General features: G+C 41.3%; 1 protein-coding gene across 1 annotated transcript in view; it reads right to left on the bottom strand.

Annotated features, from left to right (window-relative positions):
* Positions 1 to 6,193: 6,193 nt before the first annotated feature.
* ncam2 (neural cell adhesion molecule 2) overlaps positions 6,194 to 23,340 on the bottom strand; it is a 310,228-nt gene continuing 293,081 nt past the window's right edge. The window contains exons 16-17 of the mRNA XM_030066462.1: positions 18,873 to 19,080; positions 6,194 to 6,735 (exon numbers count right to left, since the gene is read on the bottom strand). Of these exons, the coding sequence (XP_029922322.1) occupies positions 6,621 to 6,735; positions 18,873 to 19,080 (323 nt within the window). The 3' untranslated portion in view covers positions 6,194 to 6,620. The remainder of the gene's footprint in view (positions 6,736 to 18,872; positions 19,081 to 23,340) is intronic.

Here is a 23,340-nt window from a genome sequence, read left to right on the forward strand (position 1 = left end):
ATTAGAGGGAAAAAGAATATATGACACCACAGTCTACGATAAATGCCTTTACTGTTTCAGGTCAGGCTTCGTGCAGGTTTGGGTTTGGGGTTTAGTTTCTCTTTGTGCATCAAGGAAATATGTGAAACTACTTCACATAATGCACCTTTAAACTCTTTGTTATTTATGTATTTATTTACTTTAAGACCCATGCGGCGGATGAATTCACGTCCTTCCAGTGCTGTTATGCAGTTTCACTTGATTTTGGAGTCTTTTGCAAACTTTCTGATCGATTTTTTTTCCCCCCACCTGTAAAAACATTTTAAGCATCAATTTAAGATGAATGTGACTTGTTAAGGAGGGTATTTTTGCAGTGATGACAGCAGAGCAGGGAAGGAAATGTCATACCCTCGCCTCCTACTTCTTAATAAGTGGGAGTTATCAACCCTCCCTCAAACACACACACACACACACACGCACTCTTTAACACAGACACCTTCTCCTGCCGTTTCCCATCTCCTCTCCTGTCTAATCAGAGGCGAGTCGGACCTCTGCTGGGAGATTCTGAAATCAGGCAGATTAAGGGAGTGGAGGGTTGCACCTGCCAAAAGGCTTTCCACTGGATTTGCTCATGTGGCGTGGAGTTTTGGGAAAGCTGCATCTCCCTGCACACGGGCAAAGGCTGGCAACGTTTCAGAAAGCTGTGTGTGTCGGATCGTGCGCGAATGCACAACAGCCCGAGTGTGAGGGAATAAGTGTGCGAGCGGGGGAAAACTTTTGTGCGGCTGCAACAATGGCGGGGAGATTTCTTCCTAGACTTCCCAAACTTCTCTCACAGTTGGGATTAAGGTGCTGTCAGCGCGCAGTATCATGGGAGACTCTGCAAACTGGAAGATTAGGGGAGAAATATTACCTGAGGGCTTACTGTGCTATCTTTGCATGTGGCGCACGGCTTCCCAGCTGCATTCAGTAAACTAAAACACTGTTTACTTCTCTGTGTGTGTGTGTGCTTGTGCTTTTGTGGTTTGCCTGACTCACTGTGTGCAGAAAAAAAAAGAAAAAAAATGAATGCACCTGTAGAAGATTGCCAGATTGCCACGTGACAGCCTTGGAGGAGACAAGAGGAAGACTTCAGTTGTTTTTTATTCTTTTTCTTTTTCTCCGCCACTTACATTCCACTCAACTCCACATCCCCGTTTTCACCCGACCCCCCATAGCGGCCAATATCACTCCTCCTCTCTACATCTCTTCATCTCAAATGAGAGCTGCTGTTTGATGTGCAGACTTGTCTTTGAGCCCCTGTGGGAGATAAAGTTGGAGTTTGTTCCCCTTGTTAACGGAGGCCCTCGCAGCCAGGATCCAGCCGGCTCTCACGTGGGAGAGAGACGTCTGCGGGAAAGTTATCTGCCGACTTCAAATGAGCGCCGAAGAGGGGGGCATCTTTGTTGGGGAGCACTGCGGCTCCTCAATTCAATTCAAAATGATTTTAATTCCTCCTCTGAGCGGAGCTTTTCAGTCTTTATCATTAAAGCGCTTTTTTTTTGTTTCAAGAAAGGGGAGGCCAGATTTAGATGCGACACTCTCACTGTTTAAAACGGAGTAATGTCGTTTTAGGAATGACCTTGATGAAACTGCCACTTTACCCTCTGGAAAAATGAGCTCCGCCGGCTTCAACTTGCAAAAAAATTAAAAGCTATTAAAGTTGTGTCTTTGTGGAATCCTCTGCTTTTATCTCACAATTACACCAGACTAAAGCGTAGCCCACTACACTGCAACGGATTATAATGAAATAATCGTCCAGTATCAGCATCAATGACAGTATCTTATTTCCCTCCGTAGTCCATGTAACATCACCTAATGAGGCCCTGTAAATTGAAGAAACTCCATTTTTTGTTGCGTGTTCTCCAGATTTGTTTATTTAATTATCAGGCCACAAAGGCTTATTTACTCTCCAACTGAATAAATGGCTTCAGACACTATTTGAAAGCTACATAAGTGTTTTATGAATACATAAATGAATGTTTGTTTTGTCTGAAAACAGTTGTTGAAACCATGAAGTTCAAGAATAAAGTCAATTTACTGGAAAATGATTTGGATATTACAGGACAATAACAGATTTTTTACATCACTTTTCTATTCATTCTTGTCCTGAAAAGGGGTTTATATGTGATGCTATAATGTTTGAATGCAGACATCCATTAGATCAGCAAGTAACAAGATGCATCATCCATCAACGCCTCATCAAATCGGACAGGTGATGCACCGGCTCTGGCCTTTCAAAGCAAAAAAATTTGACCTTTTAATTATAATGCATCCTGCAGGCCAATCAGTGTAATTTTTTAATGTCAGAACCCAGCGCCAAAATGCACCATCCTTCCATGTTTCAGCAAAATTGACCCGTGGTGTTGGGGATATTGTTCCTCTGACCTTTAATTACACAGCCTCCATCAGGCCTGTCAGTGTTTAGTTTATAAGATACATCAATCAATCCAATCAAAATCAGACGGGTGGGGCTTCAAGTATCACGTGACACGATGCTGATTTCACTGTATGGGAGACAGTAAAGAATCCATAATTTCAAAAAACATTTTAAAAAAATCAAAGCTTGCAAAATATCACATAACGTTTAAAGGATGGGACCTCCTTTAGAGTATTTCCACTTACAGCAAATAATCTGAATAACTGGAGAACACACTCTTCTGTATGTTCTCTCATATTCAGCTCATATAAAATTATTGTAGCTAACAATAAAAACAATAATTAACTGATATGTGATTTACATCTTGCTAAGATTTTGTTAAGAACGAGTTAGCTGATATTAGCCATTAGCCAACACCCAGCTTTGTTTTTCAAATTTGTAATGCTTCAAAACAAATATTATTTGGCAGCAAGACATTTTTTGAAATGTTCACAGCAGTTCTGAGCTAGCCAAGTCATTTTTTGTGTCGATGTGTGCCATATTAAATCATAAATCCACGATGCAGGGCATGCTATGGCTCAGGCTGAATAATGCCAGCTGAAAGAGATGATGCTGTCTCCGCTCTGCAACCAAACTCTGGTCTGACCTGTACAAAACTAATGTGTGCAGAATATTTTCAGCATATTACTCTACGAATTAATTACCTGTATTTTTTTTTTCAGTTGTTAGCAAAAGGCCGCGGTATGGGCGTGATGATGCACACCGAGGTGGACTTGGTGGAGCTGAGGAAGGACACGACGTGAAGCGGTGCCTTTTTCCCCCTGCACCTCCATATAAAACCGGGAATCTGGTAACTGGGACAAAACGACGCCACAGAAATGATACCGTCTCACACTCTTCTACCAGGACATGTTTATTTACAGCGGCAAATGACAGGAGTTACAAGTGTTCCACAGGTACGTACAGAGAGACATCAATAGTTCCCACCTCCTGCACAAAGCACACTCAGCGGGGACAGTCCAAGGGACACAGGGAGCATGGGGACAAGAGAACACATAACACACCTGTTTTTACCCCCTACAGAAAAGGAACGAGGTATGGTGGAGGGGAGAGAGAGAGAGAGGGAGGGGGGGCGAGGACGAGAATGAGAGAGAGAGAGAGAGAGAGAGAGGAAGGGCTGGGGGTGAGAGAGGGGGATCTAGACTCATATTCAAATACAAAAGAACATGTACAAATCGTATAGCCTCCAGGCACTGTGCTCCCGTATTTACAGTCATCGTAACAGGCAACTGAACCACTCCATGACAGGACCATCCATTTGAGATATGCAGGTACAAGGGCTCGCTGCGAGAAAACAAAGCCAGCGTTACGGGGTCTCCGATAAAAACCAATGGGGTCTGAGAGACAGAGAATTGTGGGGGAGGGTTGCAGAGTGCTGCAGCCTGGGGGAATTAATCACTGTCATGAACTACATAATCAGTTTTTACCTATCAAAGCGCACTCGGAAACTCGGCGTGAGAGCTCTCGCCGACTCGCTCCGCACTCACGGAGAAACACTCGCACATTCACGGCTGTGCACTTGTAGCACTTGGACGTGCACACTTGGCATGTAATCATCATACGCTGCGTGATTGGAAAAGTCACATTATGCATTGTGGAGCTGAAAAGTGCATTTGACAACACACTTTTGTCTGATATAAAGGAAAAAAAAAAATAACAAATGGATATCAGATTTGCATGCCAGAGGAATACATCATAGCCAGGAGGAAATAATCTGCAAATTAGTTGGAACGTCTGTTGCTGTGAAGCTGTTCTATTGTGAACAGTGCTTGTTAAAAAAAAAAAAAAAAAAAAAAGATATGACATGGAGCATTGTCTCAGACACACACACACACACGCACACACTCACACACAATCATTTGTAAAGACCCATACAAGGTAACACACATTCAGATACACTCAACAAACAAGCAACCTGAACCACAGACATGCAATCCAAGTGTGGACGCCCCCCCCCATGCAAGTGTAAACACACACACACACACACGCACACACACACACACACACGCAATGATGCATTACATGGCACTAAAACCCAGATCTCTGCAGCCTATCACTGTACTTTATACTCCAAATTTACAGGAGCTTCTAACCCATGACTCTAAGACTACATTTCCCAGAATTCACAGCATTACAATATAATTCCATCTTCTGACACATTCGCTGACAAAAAGCAATAAAGTTGCAATCAAAAATTCATTTGATGGTCTACATTTTTGCAGCGGCATAGGGCCACGGGAGGGAAAAAAAGAAGGCACACTAATGCCGTAATTACTGCCTCCATTGAAATGCCGTGAAATAGCTTTAGGGCATACTGTGGATTTTCTTTATGGAAAGCATATGACTAGAAAAAAACGCAATATTACACCATCACTGAACTTTGGACCAAAACACAACAGGAAAAAAAAGAGCTTTTCATTTGAGGGGCGCTCACAAAAAAAAGAAGGAAAGAAAGAAAGAAAGAAAAGAAAGAAAGAAAAAGCCAAGGCTGTTGCATTTGGGAAAAAAAGACACATCCTTTAGGGTATATTTACATAAAAGCTTTGTAAAATATTTTTTTTTTTTCACCTATGTACAACACATGACAACATCAGAGAGAATAGCAATCAGACCAAGAGGAGGAGAAGAAAGAAAAGGGTTGAAAATGTCTGACGTCGTCTGAGGCAGGTTTGAATGGAGATGAATGGACCAAAGAAATCAGTGTTTATCATTAACAATGTGTGTGTATGTGTGTGTGTGTGACGCATGTGTTCGTTCAACAGGATACCGTTACTCGCTGCCTTGAGTCCGACCGTTCAACAGTTTCCCTTTAATGGCGCTGAAAGCATACAAGTGTTGCTCGACACCATTCAAGGCGTTTGTGGGAAGCCGTCCAATAGATTTTTTTTTATTATTATTTATTTATTTCCACTACTCACAAAGCACCGACCGGCTCGCAGTGCAGTCACCACAACGTCTGGGAACGCTGTGCTGTTTGCGAACACGGCAGATTAAAACATACTTATGCGCACACTGTTACTGAACGTGAGTGTCTCTGCTACTTAAGCCTGCGAACATTATTTGCAAAGGCTTCTGCAACAATTAATGAAATGAATGCAATACAGTATCTCAGTATTATGTGTCATAGTTTGTGACTAATGACTGTTAATAAAAAAATGCGATAAAAACACAATATTTTCTGTTTTTTTTGGCATGTTCCTTTTCCGTACCACCAAGCCCAGCCCCGTCACCGAGGCTTATTTCTCAAATATCCGGTCTAGAATTTTTTTTATATATATATATATTTTCTGTGAATTTATTAGGTTTTATTTGTGACCATCTCTCACCTTCACAATTATCGAGAACAAGCGCCCCTGAGAGAAACCTGTTATCAAGTTTTCCTAAAAGCAATAGGATCAAAAGCAATGCTCGGCGCCTCAAATCTCATTAAGGGCGGTTTACCTTTTGTTTATTGAAGCCGTTTGGTTTGAGAGCACAATGTTTCTGCGTTTTGCTCTCATTAGCCAGACACCTACATAGGCTGTTACTGGCATGAAAAAAACAGCGGCTGTAATATAACACTCAGGCGTGGAAACGGGCGATTTGGGTTTAAATCATTGTGATATCCTGCGGTGAGGGTCAGCCTATGCTTTAGTTGGAACAGGAAAACAAGAGAATTAGTGGTATGAGCTTCGGGGCGCACTTGTGTATGCATACAAGCTTTGTCTGCGTTTGTGGGCGTGTGTGTCGGTGCGTGGAGTCACAGGCGGGAACCGGGGATGTGATTTATCAACATGATCTGCGCCGGATTCTTGTGGGTGCACAAAAAAAAAGGAGAGTAAAACATCATTTGGGAAACAATAGCAATGAGCAGTGTAAACGATAAAAGTAGACAAGAAAATTCAGCAGAAAAAAATACAATCATTGATCAACAAGAGCCTTTCACTGATGCCATGTTTGTAAGAACATAATACATATATCAGTCAGGGTGTTTTAAAGGCTGACCCTTTCTTCCTTTCTATTTTCTCTCTATTATTTGTATTTACACATGCCTTTCATCGGGGCATTGTTATAAACAGATATGGTATTTTTCTCCACTATTTTCCAGTGTTGTAGTTTCTCTGGGTTTTGGTCTCATGGGGGATGATCCGAATGTTCTTTTGGTGGTGAGGGGACCATCCCTTTATGCTTTGCTGTCGTCTGGCTTTGTGTGGATGCTGTTGTCACTGTGCACTTTAATTTCAATTGTGTCTGGCTTGAGAGTCTCTTTCCCATTTTCTTCTTTCAGCGGTAGCTTCCTGTGGTAAACAAGAAACATTACAAAAAAAAAAAAAAAATGCACAGAAAATAGACATCAGTATTGAGCAGCGATGGTCGCTGTATACTTCACAAAGGCGTCTGGTAATTACAGGAAGCTAAGACACCCAGACAAATAATGTGCAGGGGAATAGACATCCAGATGACATTTTTACTTTGAAGCAACCACATAAACTCCGGCTAAATTAGATCTGAAGTGCTACCATGAGAGAACGTAGGCTTAATGGTTTTCTGTACAAAATACCCATGCTTTCTTACATTACAGCCCATCAGTAATGATCCTTTAGACTTTGTGGTGTGTGACTCAGTTGCCCACACTGGGATTAATAAAGCTGAGCTGAATTCAAGCGAAAAAGTGAATTTAAATATTAAAAAAAAAAAAAAAAATCCAGTGTCTACAGCGCAGGCATATTACTCATATGTGATTCCCTTTGGCCTGGATGGTTGTTTAAAAAGAAGAAAAAAAAAAAAATTGGCCAGACGAGGAGACACCTGACCTAAAATAGTGATCAGCGTGTTGTGCTGCCATGTGTTCCTTCTAAACACAGACTTATCTCTTGGCAAAGAGCTAGACCGGCAAATTCTGAGGCGCTGCAAGAATAGTCATGACCGAACATGATTTGGCATGATTTGCTGGATTTTCTCCATCTGTTCAGCGAGGATGGATGCCACGCAGGTACACTCTTCCACACTAACTACTACGCAGTAAACAGATGAATAATATTAGAGCGTTAACTAAAAGACACAAGAGAGACTTATTTCTGATTTGGCATTTAATAAATTAATTCAGCCGAATAATCATATTACAAGTACTACACACTCTGAGCACAGTGAGGTGTAGCAGATTAACAGCAGAAATAACCCAGATTATATTTGCATGTAATTTGTACTGGAGAAACTAAACATTTGATCTGAATATTACAGCAAACATGACATTAAAAACACCAGCCGGGGTCAGCTGCGGCCTCACACAGCCGGTGAGTTAAACTTCACTCCAGTGCCTGACTTGATTTATCCTCAGCAAAAAGGAATATATTAAAATATCCGTGCGCATGGTGTTAATCACAAGCCATTTGACTGGCAGGCTGCCTCTTTTCAGACACGCGCTCCGTCTCGCCTTCCTGAGTGCGTCGTTTTGTGTGACTCAGCGAAAGGGAACATCATGATTTTATCTTGATGATAATGTGGCCACAAGATGAAGATCTTATCAGCCTGGGTTTCCTAATGTGATGTATGAGAGCTTTTACTCTCACTGTGCACACACGACGACTTTATCCTAATGCAGCTTATATATGGCATCTGGGTCGAAGTCATATCGGAATAATAGAATTTCAAAATACAACTTGAATGGTGGCGATTCATTGTTGGGCTCACACAGCGGTACTACTTGTACAGAATTTTGGTGGCACACTATTTGATTCCTCTCATTTAATGAGTCCCTCCTTATGCCAGCTTTTATTGTGTCCATGATTTCATTATAGTTTTCAAACCTACCTGTGACAATTCTGTTTTCCTGACATTTAAACTGGCTCTTAATTAAATGGTGGCTTCTGTTGACATCACACATGAGACGCCATCGATTTACTGGTAGCTTTTGGATGATACTTGTGTACTTGTGTCATTTCTACTTGTGGAACAATTTCCAATTTTGTTGATTTTCATGTTTCAAATTAACCTGCTGAACTCTGATTTTCCCTACTTACTGGTTTCGGTGCTTCATTGAGGCTACATCACACTTATACTAAGTGAAATATTCCAATGCCATCATTTCATGGCTGCAGCATTACATCAAATAGAAAATATCTACATGTCCTGTGCATCATTTTATACACATTTTCCTGGAATGCAGAGGGACATATGTGGGCTCTTTAGAAACCTTGTGATCTCCACTAGAATTGAAAAATAAAATTCTGTAGGTTTTTAAGCTCAGCTGTGCAGCTATGACAAATCTACCAATGGGAATGGTGGAGTTGAAGAGGTTGAAGGATTAAATAGGCCTTCAGAGAGCTTAAACCTGGATAAAATGAAAAATACATGGCGGTCAATCTGAAAATATGGTTCTTTTTCTTAGCTTCCAAAAAGCTGACAATTTCGCAACAGTGACATCCTGTTATAAAATCCATCTAGTTATAAAAATGTCTTCATCCTTTTTGCTGTATTTGTAAGAATGCAGCACAATGCTTTGTTCGGAGCCCTGCTGCAGGTGGAATTTAGCTGCGGTATCAATTCCATTTGCGGTAGCCACCAAAAAACTGAGGCCTAACCAAAAACCATTTACTGAGAGTCCAACAGGGACATATTCACTGTAAAAGATGAATGGACCGTGGATCCGCGTGAAATGTACAGTAGACAACCTTTTGTTGTTTCATTTTGCAAGTAAAGCCCTGTGGTGAGATTCCAGTAAGTGGCTTGTCAAGGCAATTTGTCTTTCAACAAAAGCCGGCTCCTATCCTTAAACAACAAAAAGCACAGATGACAGTACCTGGTGTACGAAATATTAGAGGCATCTCCCAGATATTGAGTTGTAGTCCCTTTTGCACAGTTCACTTCTCAGCTGCCTCAAAGCCTTAAAAATACTTATGTGACTTGTCTGCTTCTCTTTATTTACATGTTCACCTTTAGAGATTTGGTAAAGGAAATTAATAAGGCAATAACCCAATTTCCCCATGGGGATCAATAAAGTATTCCTGATTCTGATTCATAATGGCTTTCACATGGATTTACATGGGTTTTACATGGATTCAAGCCACCATTGTACTTCATAAAAACTGCAAATGCATCAGATCAGCTTTGCACCGGTTCTTTCCAGTGGCCAAATCTACCTTCAAGCCGTCCACAGCAACATCAAACTACCAACAGGCTTCGGTGTGTACAGTGCTGCTGTGTTCTGCAACACCCACAATAGCTTCAAAATGTAACACTGGTCTAGAGTAAGATGTTATAGATACAAAAAAATACACTGTATTCTGTTGATGGATGACATATTTTCTGTTTGGTTGTGGCTTACAATGCTTTTTTTTTTTTCATGCTCCAATTCACTTCTGTTGGAGAAGGAGTCGACAAGCAGCCAGATGTCAGACCACGGGCTCTCACCACAGGAGTTAAGAACATGAATCAGTAGCGCTACCGGTGAAAAACTCCCACCACCTTGTGTCAATAAATCTCAACTCTCCCTATCGCTTTAAGGATCCCTAATTGTTTGGTTTGCAAATGATAAAGATTCTTTCAAGAGAGCCAATAAGGAAGGAGGGGGGTTCACTGGCGAGGAAATCCCAGCCAGCGCACTTTCAGGTTCTGACGACCAGGCTGCCCGGCAGGACTGTATTAACACTTCAGCTGAGCGCTATTCATTAATGCAATTCACCCGGTTGTGACCCTCACCTTGTCTCAGAAATATGTGCCATCCAGTGATGCTTGACACTTAATGTTCTGAAATATCCTGCCACTTAGTCACAGGAACAAAATAGTTTGCACTGTAAAGGGTTCATGTGCTCTAATTGAGAACAGGCTCTAAATATATAACAAGGCCTAAAGATTTCCTTGAGCCAGGAGTAATTTCCTTGGGCTGACTCACAGATTAAACCATGTGGGAACGTCGGAGTAAAATCTCCCTGATTATGGTGTCAAATAGGGACCAATTTATTGCTTTGCTGATATATATCGAGCCACTATGGACCTTTTAAAGCAATATCATGTCATCAGTCAGTCGGTGTCATTCACCTCCAGTGTGACGGAGATGTTTATTTGTTCAGTGATGCTTTTTATGATTGAATTCCTCATTTAACGGCCTACTTTATCTCTGAACTGCCCAACAGGTGCAGTGGGTCACCATGCTTAAAAGAACTGCAAAGCTTAGAACAATTTCATTAACAATTAGCTTGATGTTTTAGCGTCCCATGATGATCTAAACGCTGTTTTAATGCTTTTTCTTCCTGATCACAACATATCAGTGGGGCAAAAATGCAATCCATGTCACTGTTGGTATGAAAAGAGTCCAATTTAAAGGCTGAATACTGGTCCAAAATATTGGGTATTGGCCGCCTCAGTACAAAAATATCAGTATCAGTACTGACCGTTCAGTGAAGGTCTAGTGGCTCTATTGTCTACCAAGGACAAGGAGGAGTCTAGCAAATCAACAGGGAACTAAATGTAAAACGGTATGTGAGATAAGACATAATACCCCAATTTGGCTGCTGTCAAGGAAAATTTCGTCATTGGTTGACTGATGAATGTTTAAGCCAAGTTCATGACTCATTGGCTTAATGCAAACCCAGACTGCCCTTCTGTTCAGAGGGGAGGCTTTCTCAACATATGGTCAATGTCGTATAAGCAGAAGATCGTGCCACTTGCTACCTCACTATCTAGAGTCACACCATTAAGTAAATGTCTGCAGAATAATTTAATACTAAAGCTACAGTTCCCTGAGTAACTTTGTGTCCTGACGAGGTAACTGTTGGAAAAACTGAATCTTATCTACTCAGACATCATGTAATGTGGCGGCAATAGCCTGCACACAGCACGCTCATGCTTAGTAATCTGGCTAATCTGTGAATGGATACCAACGGGATGAGAGAGGAAAGAGATCTATGTTGATTTATGGTCGATGTTCATGAGTCAATCTTCCTCTGGCCCATCTTATCAGTCTTTTCTCACTGCTATTTGTATGTCGCTCCACGTATTGATTTGCCACTTGCCGTAGTTACAGAGAAGCATCTGTATCCAACAGCAGAATTTCATTTGGGACAAACAGAGTGAATCTAGTGGGTCTAAATTAACAGGGGTGGGATATTCTTCCATATTGCAGCACAACTGTAAGATTCGGGCTTTTTATATGAAGCACTTATTTAGTGTAGCTTTAATCATGACAGTATAATGTTAAAAACTGGCTTAATTTATTTTAGTCAAAATCAAGCATGATCAGAGTTTGGACCTTCTCTCCTGCAATGGATTTCCATCATCTGAATAAAATTATGCTCTTTTTTTTTCTGTTTTCTTCTCAACAGCCGGATCCTTGGACCCATCACCTCTGCACACCCACACACTGTCACCAATGCAGATTTATACGGATGCACACTCTCACACCGAGGCATAATGGATTCAAAACAGCAATGTATGGGACACAAAGGACACAGAAGAGCTATTGAGACTTAACAAGCCTCCTTGATATCCTGTGAGAGCAAGTGCACCGCTGTGTACCTCGGAGTGGGCTGGGGAGATATCGGAGCCCACGAGTGTATGTGCAGATGTGTATTTGTAATCTGTAAGCCTCTAAGTGACACCAAAGCACAGCAGGGGCGACTTGTTCTTCCCTCTGCCGATGTTAATTAAGCAAGCCAAGGCCATCCGCAGAAGGCCCATAAAGGCTGATTAGAATCCCTTGTTTTCACAGAGACAGATTAGGCAGGCCAGGGTCTGCACCGGATCCCAGGGGTGTTTGTTTAAGCTGTTACCTAACTCTTTGCATTTTCATTTACATGCACATCTTGAGCGTTTAGCAGACACTCTTACCCAGAGCTACTTCTGATCAATGAGAAAATAGAAATTTAACAGATGGGACTCTTGGACGGAGCACAACTGTTGATGGACACGCTGTTTTTTATGGGGATCAAGGACCCTATTATCTGACCTCTGATGGGAATCAGCTTTTTTTCCTGCCTTGCACTCTTTCCAAACACAGGGATTTCAACGGATGTTGTGAGCTTTCACAGGAAGGACTCCTCTCTCTGGAGAGAGGGAGGGCTGGACTGGGTAGGGTTACAGCATAGCACGAATAGCTGGGACTAAGAATGAATTGGCAGTTTTTGCTTTTGATTTTTACAATATGTTCAATATATGGCTGGGTGGTATAGTAATTCAGCACTCGTCACTTATTGCCTGTGCAATTGTATCATGATGATACAGTGATTTTGTGATATTGTGACACACAATTTTGCTGTCTAAGTTGACAAAACCAAGCTAGTTTTATTTAAAAACTAGGTCTGTCATTACGAATCCATACACAAAACTTTATTTTGAATTCTAGTGGAGATCCCAAGGTTTCCAAAGGTACCAAGCATGTCTTGCTGAATGACAGGGAAATGTGTATAAAATGATGCACAAGAAATCTGGGTATTTTCTATTTGATGTAATGCTGCAGCCATAAAACGACGGCATCTTGGCTTTGAATATTTCACTTGATATATGTGTGCTGTAGCTTCAGTGAAGCACTGCAAGCAGCAGATAGAGAATATGGATGTGATGTTGTGTATTCTAGAAAAAAATGTTTTTTTTTCTAACTTTGAAGCTGCTAAAGGATATTTAAGAGAGAATCAGAGTTTAAGGTGTTATAATTTGATTGCTTAACATGACTTTGCACATGTGAGCCATATCGTGACGTATCTCATTATCAAGGAAAAAATAAATTCTCACGATCAACCATATCGCCCAGCTCTGAGCTCAGACTGCCTAATTGTGATGGAGGAATGCCAGACATGTAAGCTCTACTCTGGGGGCCAGACAGATGCTCACTCCAAAGCTGTTTAGCCTCCTCAAGACAGTTTTTTGTTTGCTCTGGAGATTATGTTAGGAGGGAGGGAGGAGTACTGTAGAAGCACAGTTAAGTGAATGGCAGACTTGAACCTGCCAGTCCAGAATTTCAAATCCGAGTTCTCTGAATGTGTCCTTCTCAAAAACAACCTTCCTCGGTAACAAGTTTGCATAATCAAGCCTCCATACAATGATGTGCCCCTTTATTTTTTAATTAGCATGACAGACAAGGAGAAAACTTCTTCATTCTTGCATAATAAAATTGATTGCAGTACAAAAAATTTTAAAAAGTAATTAAAGTAAGGCACTTAATCATGGTTGACTAACAGAAGTGTTTAAAATTCACCAATATTCATTAATTTACGATGCCCTTAATTTTATTTCCTGCAATAGGACTTTCCAAAACCTGTGAAATGTATACATATAAGCAAGCTACCCTTATCCTGCCGTTGAGGAAACACATTTCCACTCATTATATTATATAAAAGGAATCACAAATCAAACACCTCTCTGCACAATAACACTTTTAATACTGTTAATGTCAAGCTAAATTGCATAAAACATGTAAACAAATGTGTCATATTTAAGATTGCTAAATGCAAATTTCTGTCTTGGTTAGTGTGCTAAAAAGCAGGAAAATACATTACGGAAATCAATGAATAGTTAATTACCCAAAGAAAAGCTTGGTAATATGGGACCAAAGTGGGTGGTTGGAAGGCGAGTGGGAACATTTTTCTTCTACTTTTAATTGTCAAGGTTGGGAAGGAAGTGAGTTTGTAAGCTCTGGCTAAATACATAAATAAAAATGACTTTTGTGCCCTTTGAAAGCCGTCCTCCTTTTTTTTGTGCCTTTTCATATCTAAATCTAAATGCTCCCTGCCTGCATGCTGATGCTTAAAAGGGTGAAGCCCTTTCAGATCCAAGTCAAACGATGTCGAGTGGAGCTGCACGTCTGCTTCCCTCCTGACACCTGAGAGCTTTTGAACTGAATCAACAACTCTTTGGACACCTGCAAAGACAGAATCCATCCCTGCTCACACATTTGGGTCCAACCATGTGTTGTTATTTGAGAGACTTCCCTTGAGTGCTTCAAACTGCAACATACACTTTTTTTTTCTTACCTTATAATTCAAACCGGATCACTCTGTCTTGTTTACATTTCATTTATTCACTCCGGTGGAAATAAGCAAGTCAGGGTGCTTATTGCTTAGCTACAGGGAACAAATTTGTGTTGGCAGATGGCCAAAATAAGATTATTAATTAAAACCCAAAGCTTTTGTACAACAGCTTCTTGCAGCTGCAGTACACCACTGCCAATATCAATGATACAGTACTATTGCTTAAATTTCCATCTGTCAAGAGTCGCACTGGGATCTGTGTGAGTCAAGCGGCACTTCATCAGCCAGACTTCCACCGCAAATCCGTCTGTGACCCACTGCTCAAGGACCTCACCTGTCCCACCTGAGCACATGTGGCTCTGACAGCAGCCTCTCATTGGTGGAAAATACTGAGCAGGTACCCAGCAAACATTTCAGTGTTGCTGTGATGCTGACACGATGGCCTGCTGCAGTGTTAAAAACTCAATGCAACATAATGCCAAGATGACAGCTGCACTGCTCTATCAAGCTGGGACTTAAATATCTTTTCAATCTACCAGTTAAAAAGCAGCAAATCAATATTATGAAAACTGGATGTACACATCGCCTCATTGTCACCAATCTGTATTTTGGCAACAACTGATGACTCATTTTGGTATTACATCTTCATCAAGACATACACTGAGAGTGCAGAAGAACTGAAATGAGACAGCAGCCGTGGCCAAAAGAGGAAATGGTGGCAATGAGGGTTTTTTTTTTGTTTGTTTTTATAATATCTCAGTGCTGAAACGCACCTGTGTCTATCCCTACAGTTTCCAAAAATGATTTTATATCACAGTATATTGTGAAAATGCTTTGCTGGGTTTGGGCTGATATTGAATTTGGCCACCTCCTGCAGGGCACTGACTGTCATATGCTTGCTGGGAAGCTTGCAGGATGGGACAGATGTAGAAATCTACATCTGGACATGTTGACAGGTAGGAGACAGCAGAGATGGACTCCCCTAGGCAAGCAGCGGCATCCCATGGGACGATATTCTGCATCTTTACAAAAGACTATACTTGCTGGCCTGAGTAAAAATGCCAAAGTTTCCTTATGATGCCTCTCCGCTTGTCCATCTGCTGCAGGGAAGTGGACCTGCTGACATCATGGTGCACTGTCACCAATCTTGAGTTTAACACTCAACAGAGTTTAAATGAGGAGTGACTTTTGAGGGAAGCTGCCTGGAGGTCAGCAGCCCCGCTGTGAGCGCGGCATGGCTTTCAAGTTTTCCTCAGGCAACTAAAGCAAACTCAACATGTCCCAACTGATCTTGGCACAGTTCAACAAATTCATAATAGAGAGGCAACCTCACATCCTCCATCCCCATCCTGTTAGTGCGGCTCTGCCTCCAAGTTAAAACAACACTGCTGAGAGGGGAGCCGCTCCCCGTCGAGTCTCAACGCCAAGCCGGGGTGAAAAAGTGGGCGGGGGAACACTGTGTCTGACTGTCTACCCTGGAACTCGTCTGTCTTAAAAAACTCCTTTCAAAAGATGATATAAATGTTTCACAGCCACACAACCTCTCACCTCCAGTCCTCTTCCCAACAGCTCCTGTAATTTTAAACCAGCTGTCAACCTAATCACCTCCGTCGAAATTCCCTCAACTCACACGCACAAAGTCTCACACCCCTTCTGCACATCCTCAGGCAGTGCGCCTGAGTGCTATGCATACACTAATTTCCTGATATTTCTGCCACTCAACATGCCATTCATTTAAAGCTGACCCAATCTGTTCATCAGTCCGTGTAATATCAATACTAATATTTATATTGTTATTCTCTTTAGATTGTACTACCCATTGGCACCCAACTGCCATCTTACAAACTCAGTAGGAATATCTGTGTTTTTTCTGACCTTAAGCGTATTTCATTATACTCGCTTCAGTTCTGTAGTATGACCTGTGGTCATTGTTGGGAAGGTTACTTTTGAAATGTAATAGGTAATAAGTAATATGACTATTTCAGTTAATTCATAAAAGTAATGTAACTTCTTCAATGTTACTAGAATTAAGACTAGAAAGTTTGATTTTTAAACAAATCACGAGTACAACAACAAACAACAAACTGCCTTGACGTGGTCGGCGGTCTGGCTGCTAAGAGCAACGGGCATTGATTTGATTGGCAGATGAGAGGCGGTGCAAATTCAAACGAAAGAACCAATCACAAACAACGCTCAAAATTTGGCAGCATTCTGCCAGATGAATGGAGGCTGTCTACACACAGAGACAGCTCCCTGTAAGTCATCCTACCCCCAATGGTGTTGCACTCAAATTTGTCCCAAAAGCTTTTCTGACTGTAAAGAATATATGTGGATGTCACCCCTTTGTAATCAGTTTTTCCTCTGTATATTTCTTTTGTAATTTAATTACATGTGACTAGTTACTTGCCAACCCTGCCTATGGTACACTGGACTGTTGCTGTACTTCACTCTTGACACAGTTCTTCAGTGCCGCCCTCCAAAACTCTTGACGCTGATTCTGCATTAACATTTATACTTTACTGCAAAAATCTCCATCCTAACAAAACACTCAGTCTCACATTCAGTGTTAAAATCTTGTTCTGCTTTTCCAAATAAGTGAAAAAAATCTGCCAATGGGATAATCTCACTTGTATCCAATGCAGCTTCACTTGTTACAGGAATCTTTCTGGTTGAAACAAGGCAGAATAAGGCAGATCAGCCCACTTGGATCAAGAAAACGGCACTTGATTCAAGAAAATTCTGGAAACAAGTCGATTAGTTTTGGAAACACGTGTGATTATCTCATCCTGCTGTTCACTTGTTTGAAAGAAAAACTCGATTTTAAGACTCAATATAAGACTAAATGACCTGTTAAGACGAAGATTTTTTAACATCTATATACTATTTCAGTCAGTCTGTAGCATGCAACTTTTCATTTGTGACAGGTAGCACTAAGAAATCTAATCTACTGTGGTGAGGTTTTCTTTATTTGGATACTAGCAACAAAAAAAGCGCAGTGAAGTGACAGGAGTATGCAGCAACACGCTGTACAGGAACACAGAGCGGTGCCTCTGTCAGTTCCTGCTGAGGTGCTGGCTTCACTGTAAAGCTGAGGCAGATCCTGCAGGCTGTCTGGGCAGACAGTCAGTCAGCCACCCAGCACTGTGGGCTTAGTGACTCAGCAAAAGTCAGCTCCATCCCCTGTCTTCCTCTGCGCTCTCTGTCTGCATCCCTCTCTTTAGCAGACACCGGGCTGGCACTCTGACAGTCGGTTCGCACCCAAAAATGACACTGCTGAGGCCAATAAATCACACTCCACGGGGTACCATCTCACAAAACCTCGGTTTGGCTACCGGCCTGCATTAAAACGGCACTGGAAGTAAATTTTAAAATCAGTGCTGATATTAATTTCATGGCATGGGCTGAGAAAAAGAAAAGCATGCGTTTTCTGGACACTGCACTGGACATACAAACAATGGAATTTTATGGGGTTACTCTTGCTCGTGCTTTTGCATGTATTCATAATGTAAGTGCATGAATTCACACACCAACATTAGATATGGTAACAAATAAAGTTAATGTCAATTCAAGACACATTTGTACATGGATACAGTATGTCATGCATGCTTCAACTTTCTCTCTATTACACAGTCATGCACAAATAATGCTTTTCAGTATTAATAAACTACCTGTTTAATTTGTTGTTCTCATTTGAATAGAAATAAATTTGTCAGAGGACTTCTGAGGTTGACAGAAAGTAGTAGATAAAAAGCTTCAGACAGGACTAATATCACCGGGGACGTCTGTGATACACAAAATTACCTGACATCTCCCTGTAAAACAAAATCCTTCCAAATAGGGCTTATTTCACACACACACAGTTGACATATTTAATAGTATTCTGCTCAGACTAAGCCTGTACAATATATGAGGAGTTTCATTCCAAAATGACATATCTGCCTTTTGAAAAGTGATAGCGACTCTTGCGTAATGATTGGTAGCGCAGAATGAAAGGCAGGCAGGTAGCTTAAGTCATTTCTTGCAAAAAAAATGTAACATTTTTTCTGACTTAATCCTCTATATTTGAGAAGTATTAAATGACGATGAACCTCAGGCAATTTTTTCTTTCTTCCAAAGTTGATTATGAAGGATTTTGGAATAGGACTGTTGTCGTTAAGAGTGATGGAGTGGATTTGTTTTTCTCTCACCCAATTCTTTGAGTGTATTCTTGCAAAATGGCCAAGGCAGAGAAAACTCTGACTTGTGAAATTTTGGTAAAATCACATTTACATTAACAAAAGAACTGTGACAGAATGAGCCATTCAAACAAACAGGCACTGACATACATCCACAGCAGATGCTCTGAGTGCTCACATGAATGACATGGTGACTGACAAACACTGATGCATGACCACTTCCACCACAGAGATCAAAATGTATGATTGTGGGAGTCCTATAAAAAACACACAAAAAGCAGAACAAAATGATGGACTTACAGGTAGGCGGCCTTGCCCTCCTCTATCTCTTTGCCCTTGCCGCTGGTGGCTGTTTTCTTGCTGCACAGCGTGCGGGTGATGCACATCAGCAGGCCACACTGGCGCAGGAAGAAGCAGCTGACGTCCACTAACACCAGCAGCAGGAGCAGCGCTCCCAGGCCCAGGCCCACCACCGCCCCCAGCCCCAGGCCGCTGAACAGGGATTCTGCTAAGGCAGTGAAAAACACACACACGGACACACACACACACACAAGGAGAGAACACTGTTACCACACTGCAAAAAAACAAATTCCTATATCCTTAAAGGTGCACTAGGTGCAACTGAGTGTTAATTGAGTGTTAATGTAAGTGAGGATGTTTAGTCAGATGACTTTTTCCTCATTTTTTAATCTAAAAATGCTTCTCACTTAAATCAACCTGTAACAATTTTGCATAGTGCACCTTTAAATCTTGAAGAATAAGAACACTCTCTCAAAAAGCTGCGGCTTGTCTGCTCAAAACGTCACAAAACAAGGAGAACACCGCACACTCCTCTTGAATTTAAGACAAATTATTGGACTATTTCAGCATTAGGGCGTACAGCCTGGTGAGGGCAGTAGTTGAAACATGTTAATGATGAAACAGTGTGTGAAGTGTGTGTGTTTTCTCATTGTTTTTTTTTTGAGATTGCAAAAAATCTGCCAATGTGATGAGATAATCCCACTTGTTTCAAATGCTTATCAACTTGTTTCGTGAATTTTCTTGAGTCAAGTGTCATTTTCTTGATCCTAGTGGGCTGATCTGCCTTATCTGCCTTAAGACTTTTGTTGAGCAATGCTTGGTCATATATTTTCTCAAACAAATATCTAATATCTGATTGATCCACAAGGGGAAATTCTCCTTTTCCTTTCCCCGCTCTCGGCTGAGAGAGTCAGAGGGCAGGTCAGGTGCAGCACAGCTGCCCCGGTGCTGGTGGGGTTTCAGTGTGTTCCTCAAAAACACTTCATGAGTTCTGGTTGAAGGTCAGCCTCCTCGCTGCTCCACCCTGCTGCCCCGATGCGCAAAGTAGGTGCATGTACAGTCAGTAGGTGAGAAACCCGTGTCCAGAAACTCTTAAGTTGTACTAAAGAGGAGCAAACACACTCTGAAACTTTTACATTGCTACTTTCAAAATCACTTGAAGGTCAGTGAATTCCTCAGGAGTCAGCTGGATAGTTTCCAACACAAAGATAAGTGCTAATCCACAACTCCATGCAATCCTCAGTGGAGGATCTCCATTATTAGCGTGAATCCACCAAATCTCCCCCAAAACAAATCAATTGCAGCCTTAACGTTTTTTTCCGCCTATAAAGTCAACAGACACTGGTGGAAAAAAAAAGAAATTCATTATTTTTTAACACTGAGGAAACAAAAGATCCAAGCCACTCTAAAATAGGTTCAAAAGCTATTTTGCACCACTTGGCTATTCATTATGAAAAGCTGATTACCCATCAGGCATAGTTTTTACACTTTTTTCTATAATGAATGGCCAACAACTATAAAGGCTTTTTAACCTATTTCGGAGTACTTTGGATCTCTTTTTCATCAAGACTAGAAGCTCCTTATTTCACAGAGTAACCAACCCTACTATCATTAACATCAGAGGCTAAGAGGCTTCCCAGCCTCCTATCTGTTTTTCAAGAACTTAAAAAGACAGAAAAAATATCTGTGATGATTTGACAAAATGGCACCAAAAGACAGTAAAGCTCATTTCACACAGGCCCAAACCAAGGAACCATATGCTTTTTAATTCTATTTGAGCTCAGGCCTTACATCTAATCTTATTATCCCATGCCAACTGTCAGCCAGCACCACTGGTTCCTAAAATTCAAACTGACTGTAAACTATCAGACTACACTGTACCACATCGTGGCTCAGAGGAAGCGAGCGAGCATCAGCATGGCCATGTTGATGCTTTAGCCCCTGTGTCTACCCCTGTGCACCTCTGTTTTGTAGCCAACAGCACTAAAGAGATCCACATGGGAAGCAAAGCAGGAACTTTTTGCAAGAAGCTGAAATATTTTAACTCTTAGCGGTCAGCACTCTGACGATGTTGCAAGCTCTCAGCTCAGTGGGGAACGAAAAAAACAGGGTTTCCTCTCAACTGAAAATAATGAAGAAAAGAAGCCAGCGCTGGAAAGAGAGGTTCCCAGAGGACGCAGCCATATAGCGCTGTGACCTGCAGTGATCCTGAGGCTGAGCAAACTGAACTTTCAGTGTAGGCTCAGCGTGGACAGCTGGAGGTCAAACCCGACCAGCCATAACCATCAATGTGAAGACAGGGTGAATGAACACACCTACGGTATGAAGCAGTGCTCTTCTGTTGACGCTCAGTGTTTCTCAATCACTGTTGACCATCCACTGCACTGTAAAAAAAAATGTGCCTGTGGGATGAGACAATCCAACTTGTTTCCAATGTAGATTCACTTGTTTTGAGTAGAAATATGGTGAAACAAGGCAGAATAAGGCAGATCAGCCCAGTGGTTTTAAGAAAATGACACTTAATTGACAGATGCAAAACCAGTGTCTGATGCACTGTACACGTGTGTATAGCACGACGGACAATCCAATACCAGCCCCTTAAAGTCCCTTAGTTTTCAACACCACTTGCAGACTCTGTATTAGCAATGAAAACAAACGCAATTATTTCATCCCGGTGGCAGATATTTTAACTTGTCTGACGAAAAACAAGATTTTAACACTGAATATTAAGACAAAATGACTTGCTAAAATTGAGACTTTACAGTGCGTCCCCTTGAATGTCCTTCACTGGCGACATACTGGCCTACAAATTGATCTAGTTCGTTCTCGTTCTTCCCACTTTGTCATAAATAATGATGGATAAAGAGAATTATTTTCCTTGTTTAAATATGTGCATTTTAAAATCATAACATCACATAAAATCAGTCTGTAAAATTCCAGTGAGGAAATCACACTTTGGCACAAAATGAATAGAGGGTGACAGTATAATATAAGCCAAAAGAATTAGCAATGAAGCAAGGTGAGCCTTGCTTCATTGTGATTACAAACAGGTGGAGCCTGGAGGTAGGAAAGCTTGAGAATCCCTGGTCTATGTAGAAAAACAGACATTAACATGAAGGTGCGAGTGCCCAAAGACATTTGAGTGGTTGAGTCGGCAACCAAAATAAATAAATAAATAAAAATGCACCTAATGAGCGTGGGCTGAATCCCACCAGAGCTTTCTCTGTTGTGTCTACTGTCTCATCTCTCCAAGTGGCCATTCAGTGGCAAGACAAAGACAATACCCAAACGAGGGATGTCTGATATCAACAATGTTCCTCGGAACAAATAAAATAGGAAAAGGAATTGAAGGATTGAAAAGTCCTTTTGCGATTGCTATTGTCTTTTAAAGAGACAAACTAGGTGGCAGAATAAAAAAAATCAGGCACCTCATCACGTCAAAACAAGGCGATTATTTCACAGAGCTATCATTTTTGCTTTTACTTAAAGAATTCAATTTTAGCATTAATTCACAATAGTACATATATCTCAAATGTAGCTGCATGCTCACATTTCTATTCTGTTGAATTTTGTTTAATTTAAACTGCATATTCAGTGTGGCACACAGGCTGGATTTATTTTTTACAGTGCAGTAAACATTGACCAGACTGGTGAAAGTTGTCGCTGTTTGTTACACCCCAGTGACTCTCTCCTCTCTCCCCACTTAGTCCAGACCCTGGACAATGGAGATTGGACGAGATACAGGGCACAAAGAGAGCCAAACAGGGAGAGAGGAAGAAATGGAGTGAGAATGAAAGAGAGAGAGAGAGAGGCTTGTGGCAAGCTGCTCTAATTAAAACACTTTGTGTTTTTGTGAATCGGGGGATATGGGATTTGAGGCTCGCAGATTGGATCAATATTTTCTCACCGCCACAGGCTACTGTGTTGTATCTCACCTTTTGAAAGTTTATCTGAGTTCATTTGACTGCTGAAGCCACAGACTCAGAGGCAGTAAACAACACCTCCCTGGCTCCCCTGAAGCATACACAGATTCCAGGAGCGAAAGGGAAAAAATAATCTTTTTTTTTCTTTTTTTCTTTTTTCGAAATCCTGCCTCACACTTTTTCATCACAAGACTGCAGTGCCCTTAAGCCTTTTTTATTGTCGATAGATGTTTACATTTTCAAATCTACAGTCCTTACTCATTCTCTAGTTATGATGGAAATCAATTCAGTGTTTCATTCAGCTGCGATTCCATCTTCTTGCAATGTTCAAAGTTAAGATTCAGTGTCTTGTTGAGAAATCATGAGTTGTGCTTACACTCTGCTGAGATGGGCAGGTACCTTCAAATGTGTGTGAAAGCGTTGCCAAAGACTCCCAAAATCAGGCCTTACAGTTTGACACAGCTTCAAGGTGCTACGTTAGATAAACAGGGACATTTACAGTTGTGTTGGGACTTAAACTGAAACAGATACTGAAAATAATGGAG

Source organism: Myripristis murdjan, chromosome 2 (genome assembly GCF_902150065.1).
Source record: "Myripristis murdjan chromosome 2, fMyrMur1.1, whole genome shotgun sequence".
NCBI classification, from domain to species: Eukaryota; Metazoa; Chordata; class Actinopteri; order Holocentriformes; family Holocentridae; genus Myripristis; species Myripristis murdjan.